Source organism: Sebastes fasciatus, chromosome 12 (assembly GCF_043250625.1).
Source record: "Sebastes fasciatus isolate fSebFas1 chromosome 12, fSebFas1.pri, whole genome shotgun sequence".
Classification (NCBI taxonomy): domain Eukaryota; kingdom Metazoa; phylum Chordata; class Actinopteri; order Perciformes; family Sebastidae; genus Sebastes; species Sebastes fasciatus.
In genome coordinates, this window is record NC_133806.1 from 10,342,414 (window position 1) to 10,369,167 (window position 26,754).

Consider the following 26,754-nt stretch of genomic DNA (forward strand, 5'->3'; position numbering starts at 1 on the left):
TATAATGTTTGCCGACATTAACCGGAGCTCTCTCTGATGTATGGCCACCTCTGCTGTTCAGACAGAGAATAGGAGAACCACTGCTGCTTTCTAGTGGCAGAGGAGAATAATGATCTGATGAACTTGAGATTGGATAATGTGCCGTGGACCATGGCAAAATGAATAGGCATGCTAATGTGAACACTCAATCCTTTCATCAACAGAATAAATAACTGTGAAGGATGACAAGAGGAAATATCTATTTTTTAATCGTTCACCTGTGTCATTTGATGATATGCAAGATATCTTGTGTTAATCAGGCTTTGTTTTATTTTTCCAACGTTCTCTGAATGTAACAGCGATGAGGAAGCCTCCTACTCCGATTTCTTTCCCATCATCCCCGCTGACGTGATGTCCGTCAAGGAGATTCTGGACATGGACAACTTCCCCCGCCACAGGACATGGTGAGATATAATATCCTGCAAAATATATGGCGGATGTTTTCGTTGATTATTAACAAGACTTGGATGGATGATATGGATAAAAGCCTCAACTATGGTGCATGTAATTATACAGCCTATCACAAAGTCAATATATATTTTGATTAATTGGAAAATCAATTAAGAAATTGTTCATGGGTAAAATAATCAGGTATGAGTGTCTGTTTCACATCACATTGATGCATAAATGTTGCCATAAAGCAGTCATGCTCATTGATTTGCAACATTGCCCACAATGGCATCATACACCATGAGAAGTTAAGGAAGGCGATAGATTCCAGAGTTCAGTATATGGAAAAATCTCAGGTTTGACAAATGTATTTTGTCTCACAGTATCGGCCTCCTTTAACAAGATTAATATGCTGGTAGTAGGGATGTCCCAACAAAGTCCTTTAATGTAGGGTATATGGCGATACTGGCCCCAATCCAATACATATATTTACTAGGCAGCAGAAGTAATGTAGCAGGCTGATGCGGACAAAATACAGTTGAGTACAGTAAAGAAAGGATCTGCATTTGATCGACTTTATTTTAGCCTATACCAATCCATTAAAATATGCCCCAATATTGATCCTTAGGATCGGCTCAAGACATCTCTAGCTGGTAAGGTAACAAAATTGCATACTTAAGAGCCATTTGTATCTGTACCTCCCTGCTGGAAACTGCAGTAAAATTACTTAAAATTAGTGCTGTCAATTGGTTAAAATATTTAATTGTGATTAATCGCATGACTGTCCATACGTTAATCACACATGTATTTTATTTGTTCAAAATGTAGAGAGATTTGTCAAGTATTTAATACTCTTATCAACATGGGAGTGGGTAAATATGCTTGCTTTATGCAAATATATGTATAGATTTATTATTGGAAATTAATTAACACAAAACAATGACAATATTGTCCAGAAACCCTCACAGGTACTGCATACAGCATCAAAAATACGCTCAAATCATAACATGGCAAACTCAAGCCCAACAGGCAACAACAGCTGTCAGTGTGTCAGTGTGCTGACTTGACCATGACTTGCCCAAAACTGCATGTGATTATCATAAAGTGGGCATGTCTGTAAAGGGGAGACTCGTGGATACCAATAGAACCCATTTTCATTCACATATCTTGAGGTCAGAGGTCAAGGGACCCCTTTGAAAATGGGCATGCTAGATTTTCCTCGCCAATATTTAGCGTAAGTTTGGAGCATTATTTAACCTCCTTCACGACAAGCTAGGACATGGTTGGCACCAATGGATTCCTTAGGTTTTCTAGTTTCATATGATACCAGTATCTTTACTCTAGCTTTAAAACCCTCTACAACCTAAAAATTGCAAGTTGCATTATTGGTTAAAGAAATGAGTGCTGTTAAAACAAATGTGCGTTAACGCGTTAACTTTGACATCCCTAGTAATAAATTAGTATGATAAAAAAAAAATTCTAAACTTGTAATATCCAACAACAACAAATTGGGCAAATTCAGGTCCTCTCTCTCTGCAGCTGCAGATTAATTGATAATAAAATGATTGTTGGTTGCAGCCCTACTTCTAATAGCCTCCATCTGCAGCCCTCTTATTTTATCCTTCATTTTGGATTTGGATTAATTTCTCCTTCTTATGCTGAACCAAAGCACTGTAAGCAAGCATCCACTTTTCTCTAGAGGACTTCCTTCCTGGATGTGATGTGCTTGTCATAAAACTCTGCCTCTCCATCAGTAGTCACCACCACATCCTCTCTCTCCACTTTGTTTGAGAAAGTGGAGTGGGTGAAGTTTCACTGGTGCATTGCCCTGTAAACCATTGACCGCACATGAGCTCTTATGCCAACAGAGGGTCTCAATAAACATCGGAAATCAGGGCTTATGTCTGTAAAAGGCCAGCTGTGGACTTCTCCCATCAACTGCTGTCTCACGGATGTCTTGAAGCTAATAAGCCATAACCACTGAGTCACACAATGGAAACCTTTGCATTTGTATTTTTTGTATTGATGGGGAAGAGGAAGGAGCCCACATCCCATTGTAAGAATGTTGATTAATGGAGGGATAGAAAATCAATCTGCAACTATTTTTATATTCCATTAGTCGTTGAGTCATTCTTCTGGCAAAAGTGTCTAATATTTGCTGGTTGTAGTTGCTCAAATGTGAGAATTTACTGCTCATTACAATAAACCGAATATCTTTTAGTTATGGACTGTTGATCAGAGAAAAGAAATGTAATTTGAAGACATCACTTTGGGCTGCAGTTAAATGAAATGGATAGATTTTCACTATTTCACATTTCTCAAATTTTACAGACCAATTTTATAATCGATTAATCAAGAAAATAGCCACAGTAGTGCTGTCCTCGACCAAAATACATACGATTGTCAACTAATTGATGAGTTTCCTCACAAAGAATCACACAAAAGCACCACTTTAAATCTTGTGTTTACCAGAGATGAGCTCATAAGTTTCTTAGAAATAAGTCATTCAGCATAAAAAATGACTAATCGACTAAATAAATCTTAGTTGACTAAGACCAAAACAACCGATTAGTCAGCTAACAGACTAAGGGGAGGAAGTCCTAACCCACAGAAGTGACAAGTCGACTGAAAAATGTACCAGACACTAGAAAGAATCGGTACGTGGCTGGAAGCTGGACTTAATTTCCCGCCAGTACAGAAAGTCTTCAACTTATTAGTGAATCAGATTTTGAGAGGATTTTGTTCATGACATATATGAGCCATCTTTTACTTTTTAAGTGTCTTATGATCATGTTGCGAGGACAGGATTACTGCTCAGCTGTCATGAAGAGGATGTCATATATCTAAAAATAAGTCCCAGAATAGGGAGGTTTAGGTCACAGAGAACAGGAAGCAAGGGGATTGTTGCCTCTTGTCACAGGATTTGCTTTACCAAAATCCCTTTTCTACTGTAGGGGCACCTTGTCCTGTCTGGGTCACGTAGTCACTGTGTTAGGTCTCAACAGCACTTTCACATTTGGAGGCTTAGTGGCAGCCTCTTTCCTGTTCTCTAATCCGTCCAGAAATTGATTAGACTCTTGTGTCAAAAAGGATTTGACATCTCTAATGTATGTAGACTTCTTTGTCAATGCTAAAAATAGCACAGATGTTTTTCTTCTTCAAGTCATGAGAGGAAGCTTTGGCTGGCAACAGTAAATAGATGGGCGGACAGAGGTCACAATGAGTATTGAAGGAGAAGATGTTCCCAAGGAGGGAGAGTGAAAAGAGGGGGGGAGTTATTGAGGGTGCAATCTTATCACACCCTCTTGAATGAGCCTCAGCTGCAGCGATGTGGCCCTGCCAACTTGGCATCTCCTTAGGTGCCCTCTCCCATGCCACCACCACAACCCTCCATCTCATCATCGAGTGCCTATCCTATCCGCTAACGGGCTTATCTCTAATTCATTGGTCTTGTCTCGCCTTCAGATTTTTTTTCCACCTGTTAAAGCCTTCTACCTCTTGAACTAGCGAGGTCGATTTAGAAAAGCGCAATTTCCTCAATCCTTCACAAATCTTATTCCCCTCAGAAGCGCTGAGGCGAACATGGTGTGGATGGATATTTTAGGATGGAGGCTGGAAATCTAGTAATGCTGGAGATGACTGACTCCTCCCAGGATAAGAGAGGAAGGACGGAAGGATGAAGTTGAAAGCTCTCGCGGATTGGCACACTATTTCTGGAAGGGTCTGAGTGTTGCAAGATGGTGGAGCATGACATTTGTTTTGATTTGTGTGGAAATGAATGCGCTAGATCTTTGTGTGCTGGCTCCAATTGCACATTGCTATGTGACTCGCATAATGGTTTCTCCACTACCTCGTGGTAAGGGGGTAACATGTAAATGATGCAGCTGACTCATGCATGCCTGGTTTGTCTTGGCAGGAGGGGTTTGCTGTTGTTCGCACCAATACGCAATATTAAAATTACCATTTGGAGCAATAATTAAGACATAAACCCTGTCATACCCACTGACTTTGTGTGTTCCCGTGGCTCATTTCCTCAAGGCTTAAAATCTTTGAGCCCACAGAGATTAAAAATACTGACAGACACACACTTTACTAAGCGAGCCTGTGGCAGAAAAAGTCAAAACCATGTTACTGAGCGCCTGGGAGTGTGAGTGTGTGTACGCACTTGTCTGCATATGCAGGCACATATTTATTTGCATATTTATTCATACTGTTTGTGCATTTCACTGAATTATGGCAAGCACTTGTAGGGCCATTCATGCTCTAGTGGCCATCAAAGCTCAGAGAAGTGTTTGTGAATATTTAAGATTCTGTCTCTCTGTTTGTTGTGGCAATGCGTGTGTGAAGTACATGTTCAAATAATTAAGCCCTGGGGACTGTCAATCAAAAGATGGTTCAAGATACACACACACACCCTCTAGCGATGAGAAAGAGGAGTATTAAAGCGCTGCATTTAAAAGGCAGGTAACATTCATGACGGTGAGTGATGGAGTACGTATATACTATATGGATATGGATACATATGGATGAACTGCATGTTCACAGGAGAATGTGCGATGCCAGGCTACATTGGGGTATTCACAGCTACAACATACCGCATACGTGTATATATTATAGACTACTATAGGGCCTTCTGGTTTTGTTTGACAGCCTTTACATAGAGCTTAGAGCGCCGGTTCAACAGCCATAGAGCTGGTGGGGATTCACCCGACCCCTACATAACGAGGACGTGATCCAAAAGCAAGTCGAACCGCAGTCCCCACTTTCCCTACTTACTATGCCACCTTGCTGCCCATCCAAAGAAAGATACAAATTAGTTTCTTCTGAGTGAATAGATCACAACCGCCTGCCATCTCCATGCCAACCGACTTGATGAAAGGCAAGTCAAGGATGTCACACAAGCGGCGACACAGCAACAATTTGACCTGTCCACACCTGAAGGAGTCCTGAAGAGGCACACATCATCATGTGAGAGAGTTTTAGAGTACCAGCACGCCGTCTCCTCGACGTGATGTGAATCAGCAGTGGCAGCGAGGCTCATAAAAAAAACAACTTCACGAAACCTTTGAACGTGTGCAAGAATGGTGCTCATGTGAAATGACACGAAGGTTTAAGTGGAGCAGCAAACCACCGACCTCGTCGCTGAGCCTTTCAAACGACAAACTGCCAAATATAAAACTAGCATTTGTCTGCAAATGGACTGGGACAGAAAGAAACGCTTACGTGCCAAAAGGAATCAATGTAAAATTGCTGTTGTGTTTCTCACAGAGGTCGACCTGTGTTACAAACCGTGTACAAATTGTGTTCAAACCTTTGTCTGAATTGCTGTTTCTACTCTTGTCACCTCCTTTGATGGCGGTCTGAATTGTTTTGACAGCCTACTCAAAATTTTCAGATGAAGCAAATTACTTCCCGTCTAATCTTTGTTGAAAATATTGTGCGGCTGAAAATGAACACTTCAAAAGTGCATATTAACATACTTTCCACAAATGTACGACAGTATTATGTATGAATTGGTAATTTGAATGTTGCTGCGTTGTAAAGCTTGCAACAATCTATGTGTTCTGCATCTGCATCCTGTATTCACCACCCATATTAGCTAATTACAATTACAAAGAAACAGAAAAAAACAATAGTCCTGAATACAGTTTATTAAATATGTATGCCGTTTTCCCCCAGGGAAATCCTGAAGGATACTCTGGCTGAAGAGTATCACAGAGACAAGTGGACCAGGTTTGGGAACGAGGCTGAGAAGGTGGAGGTAGACGTGATCAGGAACCAGCATGCGTTACGCAGACGCGTTGACAAAAAGGCCCTTCGCAAGGAGGTAAAAGTCAAGTTTTGGTCTCAGGAATGACCTATAACACGGACTGTCTTGTACTCGGCTTTGTCAAAACAATAATAATTTGGTGCATGATACTACTAAACTACTGATGATGTCCATGCAATTAAATTCTATTGGATCTGTTCTGTCTGATGATTGTCTGGTTTATCATATGTGAGCTAACCTGTTCTTTATGGGCAAATTCCATCCTGTTTGGTAATTAAAACTCTTTAAACATTTAACAAGTTAAGTTAGGCTACATTCACACTAATACGTTTTTGTTTTAAAACACATAACTTTTGCTATGTTTATGCCTAGCGTCCACACTACTTCGGCATTTTTGAGCCCCTAAAAGGGAGATGTTTGAAAACGCTGCTGACCTTGATTTAGTTTTAAAACTCCAGGGTTGCGTTTTAGTCTGGACGGACAGAAACAGAGATCTTTGAAAACAATGACACAGACACCTGCGTTCACCTCTTGATTGGGTCTCATCAGTCATGACATGTCCTTCCCTGATTCGTCACGCAACATCACGTGAACTTTTTCAGTAAGAAAACAAACGACATCAGCATCAACCTGTTAACAGACAGACAAACAAACAAACCAACGCTGGTGAAAACCTAACCTCCTTGGCGAAGGTAACAAAGCGAGTCTGTCTTTGAGATGGGCTGCAGAGCAGATGTTAAAAAAAAATACAGCATTGAGAAAAACGAGGTCACATCAGTGACCTAGTTTAATCAAATTTGATATATCAGAGATAAAAATATCAATGTATTTTAGTGGTTGGTACTAAATATATGTATTTTTTTTCACTTCTTGTTTACCAAGATGTTTCTCCAGCATCACATTATCCAGACTATTTACGGTTTCATTTTTGTGTTTCCTGTTTATTTGTTTCTCTTATTCTGTTTTAATGACTTATGACGCACTTCTCTTCTTCTTCTTCTTCTTGCTATAGAAAATAAAGTTTACTTAAGAGATACATAACATATTTTTGAATACATTACTTTTCCTCTTCTCTGCTAAATCTATATATTTATCATTTTCTGTGCTCCAGGCGGAAAAGAAGGCATCTGCCCACATGAAGTACCTGGAGCGTCTGAGTCAGAAGGCCCCAGACTTTGCAGTCCCCCTGAGGGCTCACACTGTCTGGGAGGGCATGACGGTCACACTCTCCTGTGTCGTTCAGGGCTGTCCACCCCCAAAGGTCACATGGTAAGAACTTCTGTCTCTGCTACACTCCATTCTTTTAGCCGCCATTGGCCTACAGTGATTTGTTTTCCAGCCGTTTCTATTAAAGTCTATTGCTCGGGTCGAACTGTACACTGGGGTCATTTTAATTTAGTTTCTCGCTTGGTTGGAAAGGGTTAGCAGAAAAAGTGGCATGGCCCAAAGTTACAGCTTTCAGGGAACGTCTACATAAGGTGTATAAGGATGTGATATATCTTACTTTAACACCGTATTTGAACTGAAACAATCAGACGATTAATCAATTGGTCAATCTACAAAAACCTAATTAAATAACCATTTAAGTCATATCGTTTAAATCATTAATTTAGTCATTTATTTATTCATTTATTTATTAGCCTCTTGATTGTGATCTTTTGCTGCTTTTCTTTTTTATATCACTGCAAATTAAATATATTTGGAATTTGGACTGTCGAGACGAATAAAACAAACATCTGTAAAATGCCTCTTTTGATTATGGGAAATTTTAATAGACGTTATTTCACCATTTCCTGACTTTCTATAGAGAAAGAGATCAACTGCTCTATCGAAGAAAAAACAATCATAAAATAGTCCTTAATTGCAGCCCTGCATTGTATCAATAATTCATCCATGACATGACACAGTGAAATACTGTTGAATTAGTCATGCGATCATTAGAAGTATAGTGTGAGACGTAAGGAGGTAGGTTAGGTACAAAGTTACACTCAAACTCCATAAGTTGCTTGCAAAAAACAAAAGTCATGACACTACATTTCTGAACCCTGACTTGAATATTGCGCTCTGAATTAATATGAAATTACCTGTGTTAATTCAGGCAACGTGCCGAACTGTCGACCTTGATACTTGAGCTGCTGCGAGACTAGCTGATGAATAGACTGCGTGTGCTCAGTATTCATGAACCTAAGCTGAGATCCAGATAACTCGCTAGCTTGTGGGTTTCACCATCCCATATGGGACCCATCGAGCCCAATGAGCTGCAAAAGGCTGCCCTCAACTGTGCCCAGCACAAGACAGAATGAGAGATCAAAGGGCCTTCTGGCTGTTATAGATTCAGCCAAACTAACATTTGATTAGTGAAAGACGTGCATAAGTAATCAGCGAGCAGGATCATTAAACATTGAAGTGAAGCCCATTGTTCACTTTTCCTATGATATTCAAAAAAAGAAACTTTCAACACACTCTGATCTATTTCTAACTTCCTACCTCAGGTATAAGGATGGTGTGCCACTGCGAATGTCTGACCAACCATGGAATTACGGTCTTCAACAAAAATTTGGTCTTAACTCGCTGGAGATCAGAAGGTAGGTCACTAACTTAAATCCCTAATTAAGGCTGAAAAGCTCTGTGCAGGAAGCTGTACCGAGTACGAGGCAGGGGTGCGTAAGATAGGGCATGTGTGCATAGCACGACCTTGCCATTCATTAATTTAGAATAAAATTAATAATTTAAGAAAATTGTGGGTAAGGTTAGGAAATGGTGGTGTTATGAGATAAAAAATGTGGCTGTCAAACTCAGAAATTAAAGCTGGTGCTGAAGTCTGCTCCATTAATTAACGTCATAGAATGAAGAGTCAATTAAGTTAAGTGGTCTGATCGTAAGGCGTCGCATGTTGTATTTGGGAATAATTTAACAGCCATCACAACACTACTACTACTACTACTACTACTACTACTACTGCTACAAAATGTGCAATGAAAGCAAAGATTTGTAACACTACAGACACATCTTTATTTCTGCTCTGGTTACATAAATGTCTATATCCTTAGGTGCTCTCCTGATGATGCTGGCAAGTATAAAGTGGTAGCCAAGAGCCCCCTGGGTGAAGCTATGACATTTGGAACACTTGTGGTGAACTGTGAGTAGTTTCCTGTTTCATATCATCTCCACCCTGCTGGAAAACCTTTATGTATTATACAAAGATGGGTTACAATGCAATTGCTGAAATACAAGAGTTCTGTCGCGGGCTCTAAACTGGTTATGGGTCACTGTGACACCGGGAGAGGATATCAGTAAGATTAAAGGCTATATAACCAGTCCAAAGAGCATATACACTGCAGGATTTACACCATGTGAAGGCTTTTCAAACCTGGTGCACACACCTTCAACTACATACACCTGTCAGCATCAGCATTGAGCAACTGTATTTGTCACAACTGGTCCATTTAAACTCCACACACACACTACTCAAAAACTGTTATATATTGATGACACTGCCCCCTAGTGTATTTGTTGTATAGGCTTGATACATGTCCAAGCATAGACAGAGAACAAAGCTTAGTCATTTTGTACACAAACATAATAATATAAATAATATGTTGCATTTGAAGCCATTACGAATATCTTCTTCCTGTTAATAAATCATCAATCTTATGTTATCTGTCCAGATAAAAATTGTTACTTTAGATGGGAAAAACTGCCATTAGCTGGGCCATCTGTCTGTGAAGCTCCTGGATGTAGAAACAGTAAAGTTATGCAGAATGTGTTGACATTAGGCTGATATATTCCTACCAGTCTTTGTCCTATAATACCATCACAAGTGAGCGCTTTTAATTAGTGAATAAACAGTCTGACGCTGTAAATCAAACGTTACCCAAGTTGTAGACTGGTGGTACTTGAACCGGTCCGTGGAAACAAACAGAGTATTGGTGTTAACGGGCGGCACATGTCTAACATGACGTAGCCGCTGATTAGCACATTTTTACTCACTTTTTTCATTCCACTCGGCCTGAATTGCTCGACATGTGCTTCAACGTCCAGCTCCCTACTGCTAGTGAAGACTTGGGTAACGAAGAAAAAAATTAATTTACGAAATTAAATTAAATATGAAGTTAGCTAGTTAACTTTACTTGAATTAGTGGTGAAGGTGTTGCTACTGGTTACTATCCTCCACCGTCTCCACGTTACCGAAGCCCCGCCCCTTAGCTTGGCAGGTGGTTTTTGTTGCTAGGCAACTCACACTAATGACTGACGTCGCCTTGTTCCCAAAATGGCGAACAATTTTGTGGGTCCTGTCCGTCGTGTTGTTTTCTTAATATATTCATGGTCGTGTCTAGAAGGTAACCCGTAAATTGCGAAATCTGATCTGAGATCTGAAAAAATCAATCAATCAATCAATCAATCAATCAACATTTATTTGTATAGCCCTTTACAATAACCAAAAGGTACCTGGAGTGCTTTACATTAACATCAAGAAATAACAGGAATAAAAACATAACATATCATAAAATCATAAAAAGGTACATAAAAGCACAGTAAAAATGTCACAGCGCTACTAGGTATTAACAGCCAATTTAAATAAAAAGGTTTTGAGCTTAGATTTAAAAAGTGCTAGGTCAGTGACAGTGCGTATATCAGGGGGCAACTTGCTCCATAGTTTAGGGGCAGCGACAGCAAAAGCACAATCAGCCCACAGCTTATACCTCAACCTCGGGACTTCTAAAACAAGTTGACCCGATGACCGCAAAACCCTGTTATGCTCACGGAGAGTTAAAATCTCGGACAAATAAGGTGGGGCGAGGCCGTTTAATGGCTTTAAAAAAACAAATATCAAGAGCTTACTAAAGCAAACTGGCAGCCAATGGAGCGAGTAAAGTATGGGGGTGATGTGTTCACGTCTTGAAGTGTTAGTTAAAAAGCAAGCAGCAGTATTTTGCACAAGCATTTTGCAAAATGTGCAAAAACTCTTGCAAGACTCGCCGCCCGACAACCTATCCTATATGATCCTAACCTTAACTATTGGAGATCAATGCCTAATCTTAACCATCTCGCGAGAGTTTCCCCAATTTGCGGGTTATTCCCTTCTAGACACTACCGATTTTGTGTTTTCTGCATTTCAATTACATGCGACTGGAACAAGAGTAGGTTAAAAAAAGAGTCATGAAATTAGCATATATGTTACAACCCCTGATCTCAAATTATAAGAATAAATCCACTTGAATTTCATCAGCCTTTTTGAAAAGCTGAAACACCTCTGCTAACATCAAATGATACACTTTTATGAAATAAAACTAAGTGAATAAACTTTGATTGTAAAACTGTGCTAATTCACACACCAGATGCCTTATTATAGGCTATTTAATGTGTGTGCCTATATTGTTTAGGCTGTCAAATACTAACTTAAGTAATAATGAGGGGAAATGTGTCAAATCAAAAGATTCCGTATGGTTTGCCACGTTGGATAAACAATTTCCAAATAGCCATACTGTACTAGGGAATAAAATGTGAGTGGGCCTCTTCGTTGAGACATTGATTATTTTGTTAACCTTCAACAAGACTAACAAAACAGAAAACCAATATCGATCGGGCTTTAAAATTGGCATTTCAATTTTCACTTTCTTTTGCAGGGGCACAGACATTCATTAATGCCCCCAGGTTGCTGACACCGTCGTGGCTGAATTTGACCACATTATCCATATCTCCATCCTCCTAATACCTCCAATATTGCCCACAGCCCAAAGGGAATGATTTCTACTTTGCTATTTTCTGTGTTTTTTTCACTGTGCACAGTGTAGTTTTTATCCCAATCATCCAAGTTTTTTCTATATAAATTTGATATTTGGATGAGAATCAGCACCAGATTAAAATGATGAGAAAAACAGATCTCTTTGCAGCACGCATGCATTATGAATTATAATGAGGACAGTGGTGACTAATAGGCAAACATCTACTACATTGAGCATTGCAGCATTGTGACATCTCTTTACATCTTTTAAATGACCTGCTCGGTGCCTGGCAGTAAAGTTCCCTAATGTTGTAGATCATAAATTAGATGGTTTATGGCTTTAATGATGCACTTCAAGACTTCTCCTTGTCATCTATATTTCACACGCTTTCTTCGGTTGTTAAAAATAGGTGAAAGGGAATATTAGATGTGACCTGCATGAATGTGGCAAGGCCAGGTTTGATTTGTGTGCCGCATCTCGTTTCACAGCATCTGTCTCTGTTTCTGTCTCCATCTCTGACCCCCTCGCTGCCGCTCTCCAATCTGTCCTGCTCTGCCGCTCTGCTGCCCTGCGATTCAGCATATCAAGGAGCCGTGGCTGGTTCAGAGTATTCGCAGACCCCCGGTAAGTTTCATGCCAGGGCCTAATGAAAAGTGTCCCCTTTCATTTTCCCTGCCACCCTTTGAAGTCCTTCCCTCCACCGGCGAACGAGGGAGGGCTGGTTTAGCTTTGAAGCCGGTGACACAACACTCTGCCCTGCTGTCCATGCTGCACTTCATAAAGAAAGACACGGATGCACTGAAAGGTAGCGGTGCGTTGACGCCGTTTGTTTGCCATGGGAGTTTATGTTTCTGTGTGGGTGTGCGTGACCATGAATGTAAGTAAGACTATTTGTGGGATAGTTTGCTGTAGGGATAGAAAGACTCGCTTTTCCAAAGGAGCAAAAACGACAGTCATGTATATTTCATTTCAGGGACAGCAGGAGATTTATTCCGTTTTGCTCCAAGCTGTGGAGCATCACATATTGGCGGTGGCACTCTTTGGCCTAGATTCGTCTCCACCCTGTGTGGGGATCATGACATTTTCAGCCTGTACCTGCATGTAGCTCAGTATCTAGTCCGGGTAGCTCTTCATGAGAGCTGGTATTTTGCTTTGAATAACAGCATAGGTCATTTGTTCACATGCTTAAAAGAACCTGTTGACCTAAAAAGGGCCTCTTGTGACAATGTGAATTATGACTGTTGTCTATTAGAAGCAAAGGCAGAAGTAGCATGACAATATTTTGCGAAATCTCTTAGGCAGAAGGTCAGGGTTGATGGATGGGGCAGCAATGTAATTTTGACAGGGGAGACCACCGTCAACCGTTTCCTTCAAACAGTCAACATTCATCTTTTTTTATCATGACCACGATGATTATCTTTACCGAACTGTAACCAAGTAGTTTCAGGGCTCAAATTTGGTAAATGGATACGACCACTCAAAGCGCACACTTCATACACTGCCATGTGAGGTACCAACCTGCCCATCAGGATATAATTTAAACGCTCATTCACACATGGATGGAGCAGCTTTCGGGAGCAATTTGGGGGTCAGTATCTTGCCCAAGGACGCTTCAACATGCGACTGGAAGAGCCGGGGATCGACCCAATCTTCCAATTGGTGGAAGGCCTGCTCTACCTTCTGAGTCACAGCCGCCCCTAACCGTATCTATAGCAGTGGCAGGTCAGAAATAAGGCACATGAATCATTTTTATGACTCCATGCTGGCGACAGCCATGGCCGGAGGCATTATGTTTTCGGGTTGTCCGTCCGCTCCATTCTCATGAACGCAATATCTCAGGAATTCCTAGAGGGAATTTCTTCAAATTTGGCACAAATGTCCACCTGGACTCAAGGATGACTTGATTAGATTTTGGTGGTCAAAGGTCAAGGTCACTGTGATCTTATGTCCGTCCCTTTCTCTTGATATCTCAGGAACACTTAGAGCCCATTTCTTCAAATTTGGTACAAACATCCACTTGGACTCGAGGATGAACTGATGTGGTGTTCAAAGGTCAAGGTCACTTTGACCTCAAAAAACATGTTTTTTGGCAACAACTCAAGAATTCATATGACAATTTCAAACAAATGTCTAATAGGATAAAGTGATGAAGTAATGATATTTTTGTCAGATATGGATGTAAACTGCAACTTGACTGGTTGGCGGAGACATACAACCATGACGCGGTAATTCTAATCGTAAATGTCATATCTATTTTGAAAAGCATGTTGTCCTGCAGATAGGGGCATGAGATCAGAAAACGCTAATGAGGAATGAAATCTGTTGTTTCATATAGAGATTTTATATATTCTCTTGTTGAGAATGAGACTTATGAGTTCTTATAATTAAATCTTCACTCTCATCATATCACACACATCTGTGAGATTTCCCAAGTCCAAGAAATAAAGCCCATATAATTCCTTTCAGTTTTTATTATGATTATGAACATTGTACTAACAACTGTATTGCTTGGAAGCAGACACTCAGCTAGAGTTCACTGTTGAACCATATATTCTTAACCACTCGCTGGTATTTGGAAGTAAAATAGTTATTTCCTAATCTTGCAGAGATTCATTCTGGTTCATCTTGGATCTGCAGTTCTAATTGTCGGCTTAGCCGTGCAATCAGACAGTTTTACTCGAAAATAATTCTTTCAAAACACATTATGGGTGCATTGTCTCATTTCCACACCCAGTAGTGGTTTACATAATTGGATTCGAGTAGGGATATGTTTAACTGTTGTCTGCTTCTTTGACTATTTGTGTTGCTTGTTGGACTCCTTTGCAAAGCGGTGTCTTCCAGTGTCACATTTAAGTCTGCAGCAAGAAAGTATTGATGGGCAAACATATTTAAACATTTTCCTTTAAAAGAAAGTTAATTTTATTACTCTTAAATGACTCAAGGCCAAGTCATGAGTAGATTGTAAACTAAGCTTTTAAAATGAAAATTATGAAGCAACTTTAATTAACTAAAAAGGCCATTTTATGCTGACTTGCATAGCCATAATAGACATAGACCCTCTGCTTCATCCAATAGCGCGAAGAGACAAAGGACAGTGATGAGAGGCATCCCCCGGAGGAACAACAGAAGACAGCAGAAAAAGCTGAAGATGTGACTTTTTTTTTTTAAAGTGAACACTTCCTGACAAGTAATTTCTTCAGCTGCCATTCTCTCACTTGTCAAAGCACTGAAGCAATACAATCTGGAAGTGAGAGATACGTGTGCCACGAGGTCTTGTCAAATCCCATTTCGCATCTGAGAGCCTGTGAGATGTTTCTTATAATGATCTAGTTCTGCTTAGCATTCCAGGCTATCACAGGAACGTGAATAGCTTCATCCAAAACGCACTGCTTGGATCTCATCGTTCAAACCTTCCCTCAGCGCAGTGATGATTATGATAAATTCACCACAGTTGCGCTTTTGTTTATTGAGTGATTGATATTGTAAAATATGATCTGCTCCATATGAGATAATCAAGTATCAGTTACTTTAAAATGGCAGCATGCAATACTTCAGCACATTCACGCAGCAAGAAGGGCCCACAGACATTACGCGCTGATGAAGCCTCATTCGAAATGATTGCCACTTAATTTCTGAGTGTGTGGGGAATGTGTTACATTATGTACCTACATATTACTGACGCAGGTGCAGCAACAGTGTAATCGCAAGACAGCTAAAAGAAGAGTAAAAAAAGATATCCCTGCATAAGGAATGATGATCTGTACATGTATTTGTTCTGATTAGATGTGTGTAGGTTGTATGCAGTTTTGTCGCCTCTTTAAAATAATTTCAAAGTAAAATAAAAAATCTCTTAAGACCCTCTAGGTTGCTTAGTTCAGTTTCACTCCCTGCCACTACCCTTACAGACAATTATATATATATATACTTCTTATATAATTCTTTTAAACTCAAAATAAGAGAATATACCTTCAGTTTACTTTTTATGTGCTTATCAGAGATATGCTTAACAAAAGTAGACTTAAGTATACTTGGCTCACACTGACATGTATACAGAAACTCTAAGTCAATTTTGCTTATAGGCCTACTAATATTTTGATCGAGATATACTTAAGAATAGTATAATTAAGTGTCCTTGAGTAGCAGACTCGAATCTCTGCTAAAAAGTGGGCTACAAGTGTACTTCACTATAAAAACTATTAAACTAGTAGTTTACTGAGAGTGTACACTGTACTTTAAAGTGCACTTTCATAAACTAAAAAGTGGGCTGCAAGTATAAAACTTGTAAACTATAAAGTATACTTATGGTATAGTTACAGAACAAAATAAAACTTATGTGTAAACTAGTTGTGTACTCAATGTTTATTATCCTTACATACTTTTATAAACTAAAAAGTGGGCCAATTTATTAAAGTAGTACACTTACAAGTATACTACTCGTACATCGATATTAGTATACTTACTACATAAAGTTGGGAAAATATATACTTCAACTTTACTTTAATATTATTATTACTTTATGTATACTTCATAAAATAAACTCGAAGTATACTACTTTTTCATAAGGGTAGTGAGAGAAACTGAGGAAAGACCAGCTTGTTTTTGCTAATGTGCAGAGAATAAAGAAAAACTGAGCACAAGCGATGGTATAGACACATTTCATTTGACCAGGTTTGGAGAAACAGCTGGGGAGATGATGGAGTGAGCTCTCATTTCTTATCATCAGGAATCAGCATACATCTTCCTGCTTGCCACTTACCTCCTGCACATCCTCTGCTTCCTGATTCCTCTCCTCTTTACCTGTCATGCTTCTTTCCTTTGTAGCAGCCCAAAGGAGGTCTGTGCAATTTTATAGTGCTGCATCCACCCAAAATGATTTTTTTTTGCTGCTGTAAGGCTGTATCTGGAGTGGACCCACTTTTCAATATCAGTGTTATCTTAGCCCAGCACCAGTGAGGAAAGCGAATGTGTGTGTATATTGATAAAAAAGTGCTTCACTTTTAATTTTTCTCCTTTTTCTTTTTCTTCTATTTTACTGATTTGTCTGCCAGTTTTCCTCTTTTTTAGTCCTCTTGTGTTTCTTCTACTTCTAAATCATCTCCCTTCCTTCCCCGTTATCTTTCCGTCCCTCTTATCATGTCACCTCCTCCTTCATCTTTGCTCTCTCCCCTAGCCTTGAAGCATGAAACCCAGTTTGGCAGCACCTTCCCCCCGACTTGGGTGACAGAGGGTGACAGCCTCACCCTGCAGTGTACCTTCAGCTCAGATCTGCTGCCCTTCCAGCAGGTCACCTGGTTCAGAGATGGTAAGTACGTTTAAAGATGAGTCTGATGTTTACCAAATTTAGATGCGTGCTTAAGGTTTGTCGGCTAATTGTTTCCTTTTCTAGGAATCCAGCTGCATCCGTCTAGCAATGTGGACATTAAGAGAGTTGACGACAAGGCCTCCATCACTTTAAAAGCTGCACACAAGGAGCATGAAGGGGTTTACACGGCTCGACTGAGGACCTGGGACGACATCCAGGAACACAGTGCTTATGTCTATGTGGAAGGTGAGGACCAGCAGATTAACAGATTAATCGATATGTAAGTGTTTTTGATGTAAATACTAGGGCTGCAACTAACGATTATTTTCAATGGCGATTAAACTGACGATTATTTTCTCGATTAATCGATTAGTCGTTCGGTCTATGTAATGTCAGAAATTAAATGTCAGAAAATGGAGAAAAATGTTGATGAGTGTTTCGCAAAGCCCAAGATGACTTGGCCACAACTCAAAAATATTTAGTTAACTGTCATAGAGGAGGAAAAAGAACAGAAAATATTCATATTTAAGAAGCTGGAATCAGAGAATTTTGACTTTTTTTTCTTAAAAAATGACTCAAACCGATTAATCGATTATCAAAAATATTTGGCAATTAATTTAATAGTTGCAACGCTTAATCGATTAATTGTTGCAGCTCTAGAAAATACTGTTCCTACTGTTTTTTTGTGGTCCTTTACATTTTTAAAAGGTGTGATTATTAAGTTGTTTCTCAAACATCAGGCTGTTTTTATTTATTTATATCACAATATGTTGGTATTTATTGTGTTTTACAATGAAATGTTTAGGATTTTGAGGGTAAAGGTTCAATCTTTAAACCTTGGAAATAATAGTTTGGCATAGCAATCTTAACACAAGGTCCACTTACTTCTCCAGGGCTTTCAACCATCTCACAGCCTTCATCCGCTGATGGAGTTTGCACAGTTGTCATGGAGACCGAAGTTCCAGGTCACAACTGAGCAAACTCCAATCACCGATGAAGACTGTGAGATGGTTGAAAGCCCTGGAGTAGGCTGGTAAGTGGACCTTGTGTTGAGATTATTTTGTCAATATTATAGGGAAATATGCTGATCCACTTTCCAGCCAAGAAAGTCTCTAAATATGAAACCAGTTAGCTTAGCTTAGCACAAAGACTGGAAACGGGGGGAAACAGCTAGCCTGGCACTGTCCAAAGTTAACAGAATTTAACTAGCAACACCTCGAAAGCTCACCAATTAACATTATTCTAAACAATGTTATATCTTGTTTGTTTAATCCGTGCAAAAAAACTAAGTGTTAAGAGTTAAAGGTTATGGAGTCTTGTCATCACACACATCCCACAATGTCAAACTACTCTTTTTGGGTTTTCTTTATAAAGTATACACCTCTCCTGAGCCGGCATGTAAATAGCTGTCACACCAGATCACATCAGAAACCCCCTCAAATACCGAATGGTGTCTCTAAACAAGCTGCAAACTTACGTTTCAAACGATATGCTTCATTCTAAAATGATCCATTTACTGTTTGAAAAACCTGACAGATGCTTTTGAGTGACCTCGAGACCGTTGCATATAAAAATACCTGTGTTTTTTGGGCGGATGGAATCATCATTTGTTGTCCCAAGCAGGATAAATGGTGTTTTGATCGAAACTTTCACTCAAAACACTATTTGCATTCCCCAGATTTTGGGTCTACTTTCATTTCCTGTCAGCAAACTAGCCTGATTCATACGGGGAAATTGCACCATCAATCAAGCTGTTCTGCTGTAGAGGCCTTGTTAACTTTGTTCAGTGAAACTATATATTCTTCACAGACGGCTATTTTCTCTCACACATTGTTTGCCGCATGCAAATAAACCGGAGAACAACCCCCACTTGACTCATCAAACATTTGAAATGTGTCTGGGCAGCTCTGTAAGGAAGCTTGGCATCTTTCAATATAATTCCAGTGCTTACTCATGTATGTATTGCACCTTAACTGCCACAGTCACAGTATAATGTGCACTGAATCATTCATGAACTTGGTTAGCGCATACATTACACATGTACGCAAACACTTTACTGCAAAATCTTCCTTCAAAGCTCCCTTAAAATCTTGGCACTGGTCTCTCTCTCTCTTATTATGGAGCTTTGTTACCAGAGCCGGAGGTACTAATTAGTGAATCAGTGAACTTCCCTGCTCGTGGGTTTTCTCCTTCATTCATCCATCATATCTGCATTGCAAATAGGCAGTACAGGAGAGCAAAAACAAATGAAAGTGAAGGAGGGAAAGGGAGGGCTAGGGTGCAAATTTAAAACAGGAAAGAGATGTGCTTGATGTTGGCTCGTGTCTTTTGTTGAAAAAAACATGTATTCCCAGCCTCAAGAAAAGGTTTGTAAACACATCCGATCACTTCAATCCGCTTAGCATAATTTCCTCATTTCCTCTGTCTCCTCACATCCACTGGTCGTGATTCTATAGATTATGTTGAGTTAAATGTGTTAATATGTTACTTCAGCCGATGAGTAAGTGCTTTAAACTTGCATTCTTTCTAATAGCCAGCAGGGGGCGACTCCTCTGGTTGCAAAAAGAAGTCTGATAGTATAGAAGTATGAAGTAAACATTAAACAGTAAACATTGTAAACATGAGTTTATGGTCTCAGTCGCTAGTTTCAAGTCTTCTTCAATGCAGCATGATGTTGATTTAGTAAATTATGGTCCCATTTAGAGTCAAATAGACCATGAAGCAGGGGATGCTTTAGGGCGTGGCTACCTTTTGATTGACAGGTCGCTATCACGGCGTTGTCCGGTCGCGGGATTGTCTGTGTTTTCGTCTTACAACCTTAACCCTTTCACAGTGTGTTTTCAGTTCATGAAGGTTAATTATAACCTTTTTGGTCACCTAAAAATGTCTTATTCAGCGTTCGATTGTGGTTAACTCCACCATCTCGTGTCACTTATGGTTGCAAAAAGCCAACACGACAACCAAGCCAACCAAGATGACGTTGGCCAAAATGATGAACTCTAGGCTTCAATATGGCAGGACACAAACCAATGGGTGACGTCACAGTGACTACGTCCACTTCTTATATCAGTCTATACCATAAGTGCTTCCACGATGACATTTTCCTCACATAATGTGCTCTTGTTTTCATGTTCTTCACTTCCATGTTTCTCATCACTTCTCTCTTTCACTCTTTCCTTTTTTAGCCCCCAATGTCAGACTCATAGAGCTCCTATTGATCTAATTCTACTGTAATTTTACTCCCAAAGTATATCTTCCATTGCTCCAGTTTCTCCATCTCCTTCCTCAGTTAACTGACTCTCTCCTCCTCATGCTGCAGATGCATCAGCTGCAGTGATAGGAGGCCCCGCCTCTCCTCTGGCGGTCCAGGTATCTGACATCAACAAGGACTACGTCTTCCTTACCTGGCAGCCACCCAGTGCTGATGGAGCCTCACCTGTGGAGGGTTATTATGTGGAAAGGTGAGGATTGGCCTGAAATTTTGAATTTTTCTGGGAATTTTCAGGAATTTTTGTCTTCACTTCTCTGGCAATTAAGACTGGTTATTAAGTTGAATTGATCTAAGTTATCAAACGACCAATTTTATCCACTTATCGTAATTTTTTGTGAGTGCTAAGTATGAATACAGACTTCCAATAACAGCTTCTATAACATCTGGAAAATGATTGACAAGGGTTTGGATCAGCAGAGAAATTGAAAAAAGTTATTTAAGAAAGGCAGTAGAAAAATCTCAAATCTAATAATCATAAGTAGCTACTAATTATTAGTTTTATGATCAATTAATCTGTCAGTTATTTTCTCTTTTTTTAACCAAGTAAACATTTGGTGTATAAAATATCAGAAAATAGTGAAAAATGCTGAAGCTGACATAAAAAAAAAATACAATTTTGTCCAATCAGTTGGCCAAAAGACCAAAGATATTTACTTTTCTTACACATTAGACAAAGAAAAGCAGCAAATCCTCCAAAGTGAGAAGCTGGAACTAAAGATTGTTTGGCGTTTTTGCTTGGAAAATGTGTAAAACGATTAAACAGTTGTCAAAATAGGTGCTGATTTGTTGTCTGTTCGATCAATCAAAATCTGCTTTGTTAAAATATTTTAAAAAAATACTAATTTTTGACTTCATTATATTTGATTTTCATTTCTCTTCTATTTTATTTAGTGTTGTGTTTCTTATCATATTATTGAGAGATAAAAATGTATCTGTATTTTGTCAATCAATTTTATTGGTGTCTGTCAATTGATTATTGAGTGGAAGAAGTGGGCTGTCCTTCAAAACAATAATAAACTGTACAGTAAAAATACCTTTTCATTACATATGGCTTAATAAAATGTTCCCGAGATGCTTAACCAGGGATTTAAAATGTATTTAGAATTTGTGCTTCAGTAAAAACAAATATTTAGAGGTCAGTTGGGTAAAATTTAAAGTTTTTTGACTGCATTTTATTTTCCATTGCCAGGCATATTCAGCACAAAGATTAGATCTCTTACAATGAACTCACGTTGATTTAATCCCCATAAAAAGTCTTATTTGAGATCGTACGTACGGCCATTTCCTGTATTGCAAGTCAACAATAGACCTACAGCAAGACTATCCTGCTGAACCTCGTCTTACTCTGCATGCTGCTGGTGAGGAAACTGGATTGGGGCAGATAAAGATGGCGTTGGTGGTGGCGGCCTGCAGTGGTGTTGTATCTATTTGGCAGAGTTCTCATGAGATGGATGGTATACATGGTAATTATCAGCCCTCGACACTACGCTAACAGCCGAGTCAAAGGCTCCCGCAGGAGAACAGGTGCTGCACTTATCACCAACACCGATCAATCAGGATCGTCCTGTAACTGTGTGTACATACAGTACATGTGTGTGTTTGTAGAGAGAGAGAAAGCATGTGCATTTGTGCATTTCCATGTGTGTTTTTGCTAAATAGAACATAAGTATGTATATTTGTGTTCTTCATACCTTCTTTATTCAGTGCAGAAGATGCAACTCTTGAATGTTTTTGCGTGAGGAGAGGGAAATGTAAAATGTAAGATACCTAGTTCCCTAGCAACCCCCTTATGGTTAGAAAACTGCCCTCTTTTCTGTCTTTGTTTATTGCAAGTGGCAACAGTTTGTTATGTATGCTGTATAATTTGAGCCGCGTTCCACTTTAAAAATCTCTTTTTACTGATGGTCTCTGTTCACAATTATGGGTCTTGGTGGGATAATTACTGACTTAGATGTGTTGTTGTGCAGCCTAAAATGCTTTAAAATTGCTTTCATAATGTTACACCCTGCAGACTGAATATAAAGTTGTTCACACATTATGTGTTTTGCTCTTTGTGTACCTCTTATTCACATGTATTTTCTCTTTCTTTCTTTTCTCTCTTTCTCTCTCAGATGTGAACTCCCTCAGGGTGAGTGGGTGCGTTGCAATGAGCATATTCAGAAGATGTGCTACTACCCGGTGTTTGGGCTAAAGGAAGGAACTCTGTACCAGTTCAGAGTTCGTGCTGTTAACCAGGCCGGAGTTGGGCGTCCCTCCAAGGCTACAGAGCCCGTCCTCACTGCAGACCCCCTGAAAGACACCAGGACCATGGGTAACACAGTCACATCACCACACCTAGAGAAACACAAAGGGGTGACACATTTAAAGAAACAAACTATTTGGGTCAAACAAACTTCATTTTTTGTGGTATGAAAGCAAAAGCAGACCAACCACAAGCATTTAGTGATTGCAGATATGTAATTTTAGCATGAATTCAAAAGCCGAGCCACTATCAAATCAATATGCTGATCATGAGCTCTCGAGAAATGTATGCAATATCATCTAGTAACCACGTAGGCTTTTCAATCAGAAAAGCTATTAAAAACAGAGACGTGCTGACGAGCTTGTGTCCCACACCGTGCACCAACTCCCTGATAAAAAGTGAGTGAAATAAGAAGCGGCAACACAACTATCCCCCCTCCCACCCCGTAATGTTACATTACAAGATGCCTCTTTTGTCCCATTTTCTAGCTGTTCATAATAATATACAAGGTTCAGTTGTAGTCTGTATTATTAATGCTCACACTCAATTATGTATTTCTGAGCTCATCGGAGAAGATAAATTAAACACATGGTGCAGCATGGCCTGCTGTTAAACCCCAAAATGAACCTGTCAGTCCACATGACTTCATGTTTTCCTTGGTCGGGACCATAGACTGTATATAAGAAACGGACCTAGTCACCGTGTCGTCACCCATTGGTTTGTGAACTATGGTTTTGAAGCCTCAAGTTCAGCATGTTGGCCATCGCCATGGTGGTCTTTTGCAACCAGAAGTGACACGAGAGGGTGGAGCTAAGTACAGCTGAAAGCTGATTAAGACATTTTTAAGCAACCAAAATGTTACAATTAACTTTCATGAAATGAAAACACACTCTGAAAGGGTTAAAGTTGTAAGACGAAAACACAGACAACTCCCAGACCGGACAACGCCGTGGTAGCGACCTGTCAATCACAAGGTAGCCACGCCCTAAAGCATACCCTGCTTTATGGTTTATTTGAGTCTAAATGGGACCATAATTTACTAAATGAACATCATGCTGTATTGAAGAAGACTTGAAACTAGCGATTGAGACCATAAACTCATGTTTACAATGTTTACTGAGGTAATAAATCAAGTGAGAAGTAGACTCATTTTCTCATAGACTTCTATACAATCAGACTTCTTTTTGCAACCAGAGGAGTCGCCCCCTGCTGGCTGTTAGAAAGAATGTAAGTTTAAGTAACTTCAGCATTGGCCTCACTTTTCAGACCCGGAGGTTAACCACTGGTAACAACTAAATTACAGTACACAGAGCTCTACTGATGGGATGAACACCATTCTTAAAAAAGATACTCCTTTGGTGTTTTGACGATAGTTTAGAGCGCTGATCGCTCCAAAACCTTCTGTTGAGTTGGTGACTGTGAGGTCATAGCACACGATTCACATCATTTTCACACTCATCAAACTATTCAGTGATGCCTGCCTGGTGTCCTGTATTGAAGCATCTGCATTTATTTTGATTCTTCTCTCACTTATTCAGGTTTTTCCTTTAATTTGTCACCCCGTTCGCATCTGCTACTACAAAGGGCATCAGCAATGATGTGTTAGCGACTCATTCCTGCTGTTAGTTCACCTCATCTGCCTCAGTTGCTGTGTTTACACCTGAGAAGCTCTCAGCACCACCAGAGAAAACAGATGTGAATCTCATTTTGTAAAGCTCGAAGGTTACTGTGACAGCTTCCTCATAGCATCCTGGAGTGGAACACTTTGTTTCTTAAAAGGTTACTTTTTAAATAATACAGTGGAGGGATGAGAGTGATCGAATCAGATGTAACGTAGATCATTGTGTGCGTGCGACTGTGTGTTAGAGGAAGGACAGATGGGCTCTGGTCAGATGCTGTGGATCATTAACCACAGATGAAGGACAGACAGAAGGTTGACTTGCCTCCAGCCTGCTCTCCATCCTTCCATGTCGCTCTCTCTCTCTCACCTCTTTGTCTCTCTCTCTCTTACCAGTGGCTGCTCCTCTAACATTAACGCTAATAGTGTTATCATGGGCGCCCATATAACTTCATTACCCTGATGTGACTTCCTTCTTTATTCCTATCTCCCTCTCTTCCCACCGTTTCCCAGTGGTCAAAGCAGGCAGAGGGAAGACGATCACCATCACAAAAGATGAACTCGAAGGTGAGAATGCCATGTTTTTATTTCACAGTGTATAATTTTGTCATAAAAAAGATGCCATTTTCACCTGTGATTCCAAATAACATCTATGTTTTACTGGCACACGGGGTTGCCGCCTCCTCGCCTTTTGGCCGCCTCGGGCTCGTGGCTTAATGCATCTTCATATTATATTTAACAACGAGCTGCAGTAATTGTATAGCTGAGGCAATGAGCATTTCCCCCATTTGCAGAAATGAAAAGAATGAACAGTCCCTGGCGGTGTCCTGGTAAGTGCACATAATGGCTGAATGCCTGCGAAGAGGGCTGATAACCTTGTGCAATGTAACTCAAAGACAGAGATAAAGGGAGAGGAGGAGGAAGATGTGTTTGAGGAGGCGACCAGAAAATAAATGTAGCAAACACAGTGCATCCATACTTCCTTTATCCTATTCCTTAATGGAGCAGAGAGTGTGTAAAGAAAGAGAGAAAGCATGCACATGTGTTTGTGTGCAGCTTTTTCTTTTTATCAAAAGACAGAGAGACAAAGCAACCCTTGCGAGATTTTTCACCTACCGTGACAAACATTTTATTTGAATCTACCAAATACATAACAAGTAGAAAGCATTTAAATATTTACAGAGGTTATGCACATTTTCATAACACCTGTTACAGCTGAGGTGGAGCCAATTTCGCAAGCTGCCTGACTCCAGAAATGTGTAGTTGTTGTTTGTAGACTAGACTACTGCACAGGTTTGTTTAAAGGCCGACCATAGTGTAGTCACCAGGCACAAGTACACCAGTAGTGTGCACACGTATACACACATACAGTGAGGTCTGAAAGTAAAATGACAGTGATAGTTATTTTGAATCTGCATTCTAGCACATTGGATTTGAAATTAAGGAGCGATTCCACTCTCGTACCAGTGTGTTAAAGGTGCTAAATGTGAGATGGGGAGCATTTCTATTGCCTCCACACAGCTCTCAACATGGAGATGGCTGAGCCAGCATCTCAAAGCTAACGTTGCAACCGGAGGAGGTGATATGCTTCCGTGAAGAAGCCGTCGGTCGGGATGGCGTTATCACATGAGAGCAGTGCAGAGCGGTGGCCATGAGCTATAGCCAGTGAAGCACGCTCACACACAACATGAACTAAAAGCATGCACGGCCGGCCCAGCGATGTCAACACAGTATGGAGTAGCTTGGATTACAACAAACTGACACACTGACAGCTGTTGTTGCCTGTTGGGCTTCAGTTTGCCATGTTATGATTTGAGCATTTTTTTAATGCTAAATGCAGTACCTGTGAGGGTTTCTGGACAATATATTTGTCATTGTTTTGTGTTGTTAATTGATTTCCAATAATAAATATATGCATACATTTGCATAAAGCAAGCATATTTGTCCACTCCCATGTTGATAAGAATATTAAATACTTAAATACTTACTAATAAATTCTCCTTTAAGGTATATTTTGAACAGATTAAAAAATGTGCCATTCATTTGTGATTAATCGTGATATGGACAATCATGCGATTAATCGCGATTAAATATTTTAATCGATTGACAGCCCTAATAAAAACACAAAATACAACTTTAAATGATCAAAAAGAAACGCTTACTTTTTTACCCTAAACATCTCTTTGGTGTCTTTAGCTGCATGTTTAGAATCATCGTCCTGCTGTATTGTCCTAAAATAAAAAAGGGTCCTACTCTGTCCTACTCTGTTCACCCAATGTGGATGTGAACAACCACCTCACTCTCAAAAGGAAACATCAGCACTTTAACCTCATAGTCATGGTTTCGTTTCAAATCAAATGGGCTTGAGCGCAGAGCTACTACAATGAAATATACTT

General features: G+C 39.8%; 1 protein-coding gene and 1 long non-coding RNA gene across 2 annotated transcripts in view; one reads left to right on the forward strand and one right to left on the reverse strand.

The window, feature by feature from the left end:
- Positions 1 to 10,294, reverse strand: part of LOC141778677 (uncharacterized) — a 119,273-nt gene extending 108,979 nt beyond the window's left edge. The window contains exon 1 of the long non-coding RNA XR_012596116.1: positions 10,190 to 10,294. This is a non-coding gene — a long non-coding RNA (uncharacterized LOC141778677). The remainder of the gene's footprint in view (positions 1 to 10,189) is intronic.
- Positions 1 to 26,754, forward strand: part of myom3 (myomesin 3) — a 66,627-nt gene that overhangs the window by 10,112 nt on the left and 29,761 nt on the right. Inside the window, exons 3-13 of the mRNA XM_074653057.1 lie at positions 339 to 443; positions 6,109 to 6,256; positions 7,311 to 7,468; positions 8,692 to 8,784; positions 9,250 to 9,338; positions 12,505 to 12,549; positions 17,096 to 17,227; positions 17,312 to 17,473; positions 20,547 to 20,688; positions 22,610 to 22,809; positions 24,872 to 24,925. Of these exons, the coding sequence (XP_074509158.1) occupies positions 339 to 443; positions 6,109 to 6,256; positions 7,311 to 7,468; positions 8,692 to 8,784; positions 9,250 to 9,338; positions 12,505 to 12,549; positions 17,096 to 17,227; positions 17,312 to 17,473; positions 20,547 to 20,688; positions 22,610 to 22,809; positions 24,872 to 24,925 (1,328 nt within the window). The remainder of the gene's footprint in view (positions 1 to 338; positions 444 to 6,108; positions 6,257 to 7,310; positions 7,469 to 8,691; positions 8,785 to 9,249; positions 9,339 to 12,504; positions 12,550 to 17,095; positions 17,228 to 17,311; positions 17,474 to 20,546; positions 20,689 to 22,609; positions 22,810 to 24,871; positions 24,926 to 26,754) is intronic.